Source organism: Echinops telfairi, unplaced genomic scaffold (assembly GCF_000313985.2).
Source record: "Echinops telfairi isolate 266 unplaced genomic scaffold, ASM31398v2 ScPeMD7_60;HRSCAF=208, whole genome shotgun sequence".
Lineage (NCBI taxonomy): Eukaryota > Metazoa > Chordata > Mammalia > Afrosoricida > Tenrecidae > Echinops > Echinops telfairi.
In genome coordinates this window covers 45,614,018-45,625,249 of record NW_022103958.1, presented here as the reverse complement: position 1 = coordinate 45,625,249, position 11,232 = coordinate 45,614,018, and the positions used below count along the sequence as shown (strand labels likewise).

The window sequence follows — 11,232 nt, the reverse complement described above, 5'->3', positions numbered from 1 at the left end:
AGCCATATATACATATATCCTTAGATATCCAATAGGGAAAAAAAAAAGCCAAGATCCAAAGCTAAAGTGAAGAGACAATAGGATTCATGAAATAGGATGTTTTTGGCTTGTCTGCTTAGACATTAGATTTCAACTTTCTCTTCCCTTTAACTTAATGTTTATGTCTCCTTTGGGCATCAGTGTGTGAAGAACTTGAGGTCCGCTAGACTGTGGGTCTGGGGAAACCAGTATAAGGAGATTGCTTAGGCTCTTCACAGTCTAAGAGTTGGCCAAGGGAACGAAAAAATGCCCTGTGCCTCAGATCTAGTGAAGCTTAGTTGATGAATCAGGTGACTAAGAGGTAAAGGACATAAATCTCAAGAATAACAAAATGTGTCTTCTCCTGGAACATTCCCTCTACATATCCCTCCCTTTGCCAACAGCAAATGGAAGGTACCACCCACTGAAGATTAAATCAGATCTATCATTATCAGTCAGTTCCGATTCACAGCAACCCTATATGAGATTTCTGAGGCCGAACGTTTTTAAGGGGCACAGATAACCTCAGCTTTCTCCAACAGAGAAGCTGGTCGGTTTGAACTGCAGGCCTACAGTTAGTGCAGACGACAGTGCGACCGGAGCTCATTTGATCAATATTTGGAAGCTTATTCAGATCTGTTAAATATGATTTTATTACAGATAAGACCCACATAGATAGATTGATTGGTGGAATTCTAGTGTCACTGCTACAACATTCAAATGAGCTTATTTTCAAATGAGCACTACAAATTTATGAACAAGACAAAGAGTTCCTGTTTCTTTATGAAGTTATTTATAAGTGGAATATCTGTGCATTGAATTAATAATCTTTATTTAAAATAATATCAGGTCAAAATATTTGTAAAATCTAACAGAAAGATACAGTTATTACTATTTTTATATTATTAATTTCATCAATTATATACTATTGTTGTTATACTGTTGAGTCCATTATTTGTTAAATCACTTTATTGGGGGCACTTACAGCTCTTATCATAATCCATACATATATCTATTTTGCCAAACACATCTGTACATATATTGTCATCATCTTTTCAAAGCATTTTCTTTCTACTTTCTACTTAAACCCCTGGCATCAGTTCCTCATTTTTTTCCTCCTCCTTCCCCTACCCTCCCTCCCCCATGACCCCTTGATAAATTAGAAATTCTTCTTTTTTTTCATGTCTTACACCGACTGCCGTCTAATTTCACCCACTTTTCTGCTGTTCGTCCCCCTGGCATGGGGGCCAGACACTTTTGACTCATAGCGCCCCCATGTGATGGAGTAGAACTGCTCCGCAGCGTTTCCTTGTTTGTAATCTTTATGAAAGCAGATTGCTCGGTCTTTCTTCCAGGAAGCCTCTGGGTAGGTTCCATCAGCTTGTTGTTGATGCTGTCAGGCGCCATCTAGTCTAGCCTGACTCATAGCAACCCCGTGCTCAATAGAACAAAACACCATCCAGCCAGTCCTGCGCCATTGTCTCAGTTGTTCTTAGAGTGGAGCCCATTGTTGCAGCCGCTCTGTCAGTCCATCTTGGTGAAAGTCATCCTTGTTTTTGCTGCCCCACTGCTTTTCCAAGCGTGGTGTCCTTTTCCAGGGACTGATCTCTTCTGATATCGTGTCCAAGATATGTGAGATGAAGTCTTGCTATTTTTGCCTATAAGGAGCGTTCTGTCTGCACTTCTTTGTTCTGACAGACTTGTTTGTTCTTTTTGCAGTTCATAGCACTTATAATAGTCTTCACCAGCACCATTACTTAAATGCTTTGATCCTTCTGCAGTCTTCCTTATTCAGTGTCCAACTTTCACATGCACATGAGTCAATGGAAAATACCGTGGCTTTGATCAGGTAGACCTTATTCCTCAAAATAACAGCCTTGCTTTTCAACACTTTAAAGAGGTCCTGTGCAGCATATTTACCTAATGCAATGCATCTTCCAAATTCTTGACAGCCACTTCCATAAGCCTTGATTGTGTATCCATGCAAGATGAAGTCTTTGACAGCTTCAGTCTTTTCCTCATTTATCACTGTGTTATCTATTGGTCCAGTTGTAAAGATCTGGGGTTTATTTACATTAAATATAATCCATTTTGAAGACTGAAAGGCAAGTTTTCATGTCCTCTTCACTTTCAGCACACAGGGTTGTGTCATTTGAATGTTGAAGGTGGCTATAAGCTTACCTCTAACCCTGATACTACATACAATCTAGATTCTCTGATTACTTACTCAGCATTCAGATTGAGTAAGTATGGTGAGAAGATAAAACTCTGATCACACATTTCTTGATTTTAAACCAGGAACTATCCCCCTGTTCTGTTTGCATAGCTGCCTCTTGATCCATGTACAGGTTTTGCATGAACACAATGAAGTGTTCTAGAATTCCTATTTTTCTCAAGTTTATCCATAGTTCGTTATTGTTCACACAATCTAATGATTTTGCATAGTCAATACACGTAAACAGTTTTCTGGTATTCTCTGCTTTGTCTGCTATCAGCAATGATATCCCTTGTTCCATGTCCTCTTATGAATCGGGCCTAAAGTTCTGGCAGCTTCCTGCCAATATACTACTGCAACCATTGTTGAATTATATCCCAAAAAAGTTTATTTTCATGTGATATTAAAAATATTGTTCAATTATTTGAGCATTTTGTTGGGTTACCTTTCTTTGGAATGGGCACAAATACAGATTTCTTCCAGTCAGTTGGCCAAAGTTCTGTCTTCCAAATTACTTGGCATAGACAAGTGAGTACTTCCAGTGCTTTGTCAGCTTATTGAAACATTCTAATTGGTTTTCTGTCCATTCCTAGAATCTTAGTTTTGGCTAATGCCTTCGGTGCAGCTGAGTGCTTAATTTGGAGCCATTGTTGATACTGTGTTATTCCATGTCTGTCCATAACTAGCTTTTGAGATTTACTAATTTGGTTAATTTGATTATTGAAAAATGGACACATTGAACAGTTTAGATGTTTTCAGAGAGCAGAAGATTATCCACAAAGTCTTTCATTTCTAAGTTGTAATTCCCTTACTCAGACAAGTCAAAGATTTAGGTCAACTCAAAACTGAATTTTGAAAATGAGATGACTATTACCATTAAGGCTATCTGAATACATGTGACTTCAAAGGTAAGTTAAAAAGTACTTCTGATGGATTTTGTGGTCGCACTTAATTCTAGCCCCACTCTAAAAACAATTAGTTCTTAAGACATGGTCTGACTTGATGCTAGCTCTCATGAAGACATCACTGAAGGTGTGGTTAAAACAAACAAACAAACCTGAACACCCCCCCCCCAAAAAAAGATGGTGTCACACTATCAAAAAGAATAGCAAAAAAAAAAAAGGAATAGCATCTGGTATCTTAAAGACTTTTATCCTCAGACAAACAGCCATCTAGTGAAGCATCAGCTAAGTCTACATGAAAGAAGCACCTCAGCCTGTGTGATCCACGGATTGTAAATAATAAAATCCAAGTCTGAATGAGGGCATAGCATTAGAGCTTAAATTGTGAACACCTAGTTCATTTTGAACAGTGGTTGCAGTAAGATGGTTTGCAGAAGTCTATGGAGGACAGTGGATGGCCAAAATCTATTAGAAAGGTCTTCACATGGATTAAGCCTCCATTGAATCCCTGCTGACCACAATCTAGGTATGTGAGTAGCCTTACTATTAGACAGAAAGCATTGTAAAGTTGATTGTGGCAGATGTAGTTAGGTTAAAATGTAATAACTTATCAGTTGATCTACCTTTTGATCACTTTTAAAGTTGTTTCCATTTATTAATACATTCGGCTGTCTTTCTGGTTGAGGTTTTTCTGTTTTGTCTAGCCATTGTTGATCAATTGGCTGCATGGAAAATAAACAATAATCAGAATAAATGCCACTGTATCATACATTGTAGCAGGTTTCTTTCTTAGAAGAACTCACAATCAAGTGGAGAGTCAAACACATAAGCTAATACCTGTTGTTCCAATTTCAAAGGTTCTGTAATCAAGCCTGAACATTCAAAGTCAAATTCACCCTTGTCTGCTTCACCTTATAATTGGGCTCCATTCACCTGGAGTAAGTGAAGTAAGAATTGATATACTGTAGTCACTGAGTAGACAAAAAGCAAACGAAAATACTACCATTGAATAGCTTGAGTCGTAGCGACTCTATACAGGGTTTCCAAGCCTGCACATCTTAATAAGGGCAGACATCTTTCTCCCACAGAGTAGCTGGTGAATTTGAACTGCTGACTATGGGGTTAGTAGCCCAACACCTAGCTCATCCTCTGAGTGAATGTTTCATATTGGAGATCAGTAATATATAACATTGTGTGGTTATGTTATTGTAGGTGGGGAGTACACAAGAAAGGTTCAAGTATGCCAGAATAACTCCAAAATAATAATAGTTTAATGAGTAAATCTTATTTAATTGAAACAGAATTCTTAAGCAGTGGAGGAACATTTATAAAAGTTGCATATAAAGCCATCTTTTCAGACATATTGAATAATCTGAGGGTGGCATAGGTGAAAATTGAGAGACTAGTTTTGAATTCCCATGTAAATAGTCAAAATCTAGATGTTGGTTAGATATTTTAACCTTAGTTTAAGCAATGTTTCAGAATTCTCTCTGATATGCTATGTTTTCTTATCTACTTATCAGATATCCTAATGATATCCAGCACTCCCCTTTGTCTTATACATGTTTATATATTTTTCCATCTAATTTGTCCACAGGGCCTATGTTACGTTGGTGGGTTGAGAGTTTCATCTCAGACATATATTGATGCATCTCTATCCCTTTAGTTTTGTGGATGATAATCATGATAGAATTTGGGAAGTTACAGGAATTCAAGGACCCAAAATAAATCATCTCAAGAAAAATATCTACTGCAAATGTTACAGTAATATTGATGATTCCATCTTTCATAAAATTCTCATATTGATCCCACAACTAGCTCATCCTCTGAGTGAATGTTTCATATTGGAAATCAGTAATATGTAACATTGTGTGGTTATGTTATTGTAGGTGGGGAGTACACAAGAAAGGTACAAGTATGCCAGAATAACTCCAAAATAATAATTAAAAAGAAATGAGCTTTTATCATCCTTGTAGGAGACAAAAATTTGGAAAGAATTTTGAAATAATTACCATTGTTACTCATATCAAGGAGCCTTGGTGGCACAGTGGCTAAGCACTCAATTGACAACAGAAATGCCGGTGGTTAGAACTCACCAGCAGATCAATAGGAGAAATATGGGGCAGTCTGTTTCTTCAAAGATTACAGCCTTGGCAATCCTGTGAGTCAGTTATACTCTGTTATACAGGACCACTGTGGGTCAGAACAGACATGATAGCAGTGGAGTGGGCTTGGAGTACTATTATTATTATTACATCATTCCAAAGCACTTGTTAAGTGTCTACAGAAATGGGGCTTTCTACTCCTTTGAAGAGTTACAATTCTGGAAACTCACAGGAGCAGTTCTACCTTGTCCTTTAGCATCACAATGGGTCAGCATCTACTCATGGAAGTGAGTTATTAAGTATCTACAGTGTGCAATAATAATGTTTCATATTAAAGCAATACATAGTGAGTACCCTGCTACTTTCAAACTTTTTAATTTCCACATGATATCATTTCCCCTAGGGCTAATATGGAGGATCATGAAAATGATATCCTGATAAAGACATGGTTTCCTCAAGGCAGCAGAATTCAAGACCGGAGGCATGGGCCACCCCCCACAGTCTTTTTGATAGCATTCTTGACTTCCTGGTTCCTCAGACAGTAGATGAATGGATTTAGCATGGGCGTGAGCACTGCATACACAGCGGAGATCAGTTTGTTTGAATTGAATGATGCAATAGCCCTGGGCCGCACATACATGAAAATCATGGCTGTGTAATAAATGATGACTACAGTGAGGTGGGATGCGCAGGTGGAGAAGGCCTTCTTCCTGCCCTGGTTGGAAGGTATGCGCAGGATCGCGGAGACAATGTAGATATAGGAGAGGACAGTGGTGATGAGCGGGAATACAAGAATGACAATAGCCAAGGCAAAGTCCACTAGTTCAGCTGTGGACATGTCTTTGCAAGCCAGTTTGAGGATTGGAGAGATGTCACAGAAGAAATGGTTCATGACATTGGAGCCACAGAAAGCCACATGGGAAATGAAATAGACCTTGATCACGGAGACCATGAAGCCACTCATGTAGGAGAAAGCCACCAGCTGCATACAATAGCCCGTGGTCATAATAATGGGGTATTGAAGAGGGTGACAGATGGCCACATAGCGGTCATAGGCCATGGCTGCCAAGAGAACACACTCTGTGCAGGCCAGAGAAATAAAGAAGTAGAGTTGGGTCATGCAGCCTGTAAAGGAGATGCGCCGTCTCTGCAGAAGAAATCCATCCAGCATCTTGGGGACTGTGACAGAGACATACCAGACCTCTAGGAAGGACATGCTGCTCAGGAAGTAGTACATGGGTTTATGGAGGGAGCCAGTGATCCAAACTGTGAGCATGATGGTGAGATTCTCAACTATCACCAGCAGGTAGACCACAAGAAAGAAGAAGAAGAGAAGAATCTGAAGCCAAGGGGCAGTGGGAAAGCCCACCAGGATGAACTCACTGACTAGAGTGATGTTTCCCTCCACCATGACGAAAAGCTCCAAGAGGTATAATGTCTTCTGCGGTGATGCCACGAAAAATGAAGGAAGGCTGTGGCATGAGTCAAGGGACAGGTGTCAATTAGAATTTCAGTCTTTCCTGTGAATGAAAATCATAAACTAATTTCTTTTAATAGGAATTACTTTGCAATAGGAAGCACATCTTCTAAATACAGGCATGTACATATGTAAATATATTTATATATAATGATAGGGAAATAGACCTATGTACATATATTTATATGTTAAGTATCAAAGTAGCAGACAGATATTGAGCCTCTACTCAAGTACTCCCTCAACGCAAGATGACTTTGTTCTAATAACCTGGGATTCTGTGATGTTCACCTTCCCAACATGATCACTGAATTAAAAATGGGTGTATACCAAATGTGCTGAAGAAAGCTGATGGTGACCGGCTATCAAAAGATATAGCATCTGGGGTCTTAAAGGCTTAAATGTAAACAAGCACTCACCTAGCTGAGAAACAACAAAGTCTACATATAAGAAGCACACCAGCCTGTGTGGTCATGAGGTGTAGATGGGATCAGGTATCAAGCATCAAAGATCCAGAACAAAAAATCATATCAATGTGAATGTGGGGAGTGCAGAGTGGAGACCCAAAGCACATCTCTGGACAATTGGACCTCCCCTTACAGAAGTGTCACAGAAAGAAATTATGCAGTCAGGGTGCAGTATAGCACCAATGAAACATACAACTTTCCTCTAGTTCTTTGGTGCTTCCTCCCTCCCTGCCCCCACTATCATGCTCCCAATTCTGCCTTAAAATCCGGCTAGACCAAACCATTCACATGCGTACAGATAAGAGCTGGAAACACAGGGAATACAGGACAGATAAACCTCTCAGGACCAATAATGAGAGTAGCAATACCAGGAAGGCAAGGGGAAGGTGGGGGGAGAAAGGGGGAATGGATCACAATGATCTACACATAACCCCCTCCCTGGGGGATGGACAACAGAAAAGTGGATGAAAGCAGATATTGGTCAGTATAACACATGAAAATATAATAACAATTTATAAATTATCAAGGGTTCGTGAGGGAGTGAGGGTGGAGGAGGGAGGGGGGAAATGAGCTGATACCATGAGCCTCAAGTAGAAAGAAAATATTTTGGAAATGATGATGGCAATCAATGTACAAATGTGCTTGACACAATGGATGGATGGATGGATGGGTGGATGGATTGTGATAAGAGCTGTATGAGCCCTAACTAAAATTATTTTTTTTAAAAGATAGACTCCAGAATCAAAACGTACCCATTTCCCTTTCACTCACCGATGACAACATGACAATAGCACACCCATGTCATGCCCAGCCCCAATGTCAGTGAACACAGACCCATTTTCTCACTTGCTGGTTTTATAGCTCTGTTTTAGAACTTGCTGCACAGAGGCTTATTCCTGAAGGAATCATGAGAGCTGTGAGGTCCAGTAGTTAAGGGTTGGGCTGCTAAGTAAAAGGTCAGTGGTTCAAGCCCATCAGCCACCTTATTGAAGAAAAATAAGGCTCTAATTTCATGAAGATTTACAGCTTTGGAAACCCTAGTTGAAAAATCTAATGCAAACTTTCCATGTTAGAAAGAACTGACTTAATGGCAGTGGGTGGGTGTAAAGGACTCACAGGACTCTGTGAGTATAACATCAGATTAAAGAGAGTTCTAAAAATTTACTAATTTGGTGCTATCTTAGTTACACAACTTTGATAAGGCAAAGTTTCTTCCACATAGTCTGTGAAATAATATAAACTATTAGAAAGCTGATTCAATGACTCCCCCCATTACCTTTAGATAAAATATGGACACTTTGCTTATCACACCCAAGAAACGTCATTATTTAACCCTTACATGCATCTCCAGGTTTATAGCTTGTTATGAAATTATATCTTTGTTTTAAACATATTCAACTAGTTTTTGTTCCCCAAGCAAACTAACTCTCTTGCTTCCATGGCTTTGAATATACTCAACCTTCCTCCCATTCTATCCTTTCCCTGTTAATTACCTTACCAGTTCCATGTTTCACCTAGCAGACATCTTGATGGAGCTAGGTCAGGTGCCTGTTCAGCACATTCACCCTTTCTAGTGCACAACTCCATCACATAGAAAGTTTGCTCCCACTACACTGTAAGCTTCTAAAATTTTATGCTTTTTAATTTACCACTTTATGGCCAATATCTAAGACAATAACTGACAAATGCATGTCTATGAACTAAATATTGAATAAACAAGTGAGTTGTCCAATGACTTGGAAGTTTGGGATGCAAAAGAAATAGGGCAGGGCAGAGAAGTGTGATCCCGGGGTTTCAGCTAGCAGGAGATCCCTATCAGGCCCAGTCTGCACACCCAGACTTCTTCCGTGAGAAGCATAGTCACAAGAACCTTGGAAGTGGGCTCTGTTCTCCAAACACTTGCTCTATCAATGTGTTTGAATATCACCTATTGGCTCCTCATCAGAGAGATGAGGAAAGAGGAGGCAGGAGGATGTAAGACTGGAAGCAGAATATTCGTGACTTAGCCCAGATATTTCAGTCTATAGTTGAAATGATTACTACTGTGTCATCTCTTAAAAACATATAAATAAATGTGTAGATCCATTAAATACTGCACTTATCCATAGGGCCTGATGTCAGGTCCTGCCCTCTGATCATTGTTTGCCTTTGCCAACTAATGTCTCTGTTCACCTTTGCTGTTTTCTTGACTTAGCATGGTTAACTATGATACCCTGTTAGGCTAGAAATATTCTGATCATAGCTCATGGCAAGGGACTGTTAGTTAAGATGCTAAAATACAGATTATTGAGATCTATTTTTCAGTGCACAGTGCTCCCTTCTGGCTGGAAAGAAATTTCCCCTCATCTCCCACCTACAACCCACATTCTCTCCTTGAGGTAGTTCAGTAATAGGGAGTACTTGGCCTACCTCAATATTGCCTTTGACCAAAATTCTTTCTGAGGAGAGAGGAGGAAGAATCTACCCTTGAGTTCAGGGAGTCCCTAGTTTCTCCTTATTGTACTCCGAAAATAACACCAAATGGAGAGGCTCCTATCCTTCAGAATGTTCATGCTACCACACATATCCACCATCAGCCACATGATTTTTCACATATTCACCTTTGCACCGTGATTAAGAACACTGATTTTAGAGTCAGATTAAAGCTTGGGTATTGGTTCCATCACCTGTTAGCTATGTCAGACTACTTAACAGAGATGTACTTTAGTATTTTCTCAAATAAAATAGCAATAATGATAATAAAGCTTATCTTAGTGACTTGTGAACATTAAAAGTGTAGATGTATTAAAAACCACTTTACGTAGTACTGGGTCCATGGTTGTTCCCTATAGCATTCGTTTTTATTAGACCCCTCTAATATGTTCACTCGATTACATTTACTCACATATTTTTATCCACTGTGCACAGAATCATTTATTCTCTTTTACTCATTTCTCATGTTATTTTTGTGGAATGAGGCAATCTGAATATCTGAGTTATAGATCACTCATATTTTCATCTTTATCTCCTCTATTTTGCTTTCTCAATACACTCAAATTGCTTTCAGATACTGCAGCACCCTCCCATTTCGTTTATATTCTCCAGCTTTCATTCCATGTGTGTGTCTTCAGCAGGCTGCACTTTGACGCATAGAGGATTAACATTTTTCTCTATGGTGTCCTAGGAAAGAAGTACTCTTTATTATGTTAGGATTTTTCTCTTTTTTTCATTTCTGTTAGTGCTTGTTCACAAGGGACAACATCGACACTGACAAACTTTTGGAACAAGATACTTATCCTCTGTGCCCTGGTCCAACACCCAAAAATCCAGCGCCTGCTCAAACTCCCCTGAATTTAAGTGAAGATGCACAGAATATTCATTTTCCAGTCATCCCCCAAATATCTTTCTCCTCTCCAAGAATACTGTTTTTCTAAGTATAGCCATCCTCCACCCCACACCCCAAATCCTTCTTCACCTTCCTTGGAATTTCTTAAAGGATCAGGCAATTTCTCTTGGTTCTGTCGAGCACTCACCATGGTCCATCTCGTTTCTTTTTAGAGAACGGACAGTTCTCCAGACATTTACACCAGTAACGGGAAAACAGACTGGTCTGTAGATTGTGGTACTTCTTGAAGGTCTGGCCTTTCCTTGGACCACATGGTAGGCATTGCAGCCTTAAGTCAAGAAGACAGAAACCTGGGCAGGGGAATATATTTAGTGCTCATCCATCTTCCCAGGAGACTCCCTCATACTCAGTCTGGTCTAACTCTAGGGAAACTCTCTGTGTGCTGCCAAGACTATGTCCAGGGGATCTGGACAAGGAAGGTGAGAATCCATCCACTATCAATTCCTTATACTCTTACGTAACTATGTCAGTAATATAACATTGAAGTACTCAGACACAAGAATAAGAAATATAAGTGGACTACTAAAGTAACCGATATTTCATTTGTTCACCATTTACATAAAATAGGCGTTCTGCTTTTACTGAGCTCTCATGTACAGGTCCAGGAGAAAGATGAGGCTTTCAACTCCCATAAACAGTTACAGTCTCTGGAAACCTGACCTGCTC

General features: G+C 39.5%; 1 protein-coding gene across 1 annotated transcript; it reads right to left on the bottom strand.

Moving 5' to 3' along the window:
* Positions 1 to 5,709: 5,709 nt before the first annotated feature.
* LOC101651031 (olfactory receptor 6-like) lies at positions 5,710 to 6,651 on the bottom strand. Its single transcript, XM_004716439.1, has one exon. It carries the CDS (start codon positions 6,649 to 6,651, stop codon positions 5,710 to 5,712), a length of 942 nt encoding a protein of 313 aa, XP_004716496.1.
* Positions 6,652 to 11,232: the final 4,581 nt, after the last annotated feature.

Coding starts and splice junctions, on each gene's coding strand:
- LOC101651031 (XM_004716439.1), bottom strand. CDS start 6,651: ATGGTGGAGGGAAACATCACTCTAGTCAGTGAGTTCATCCTGGTGGGC.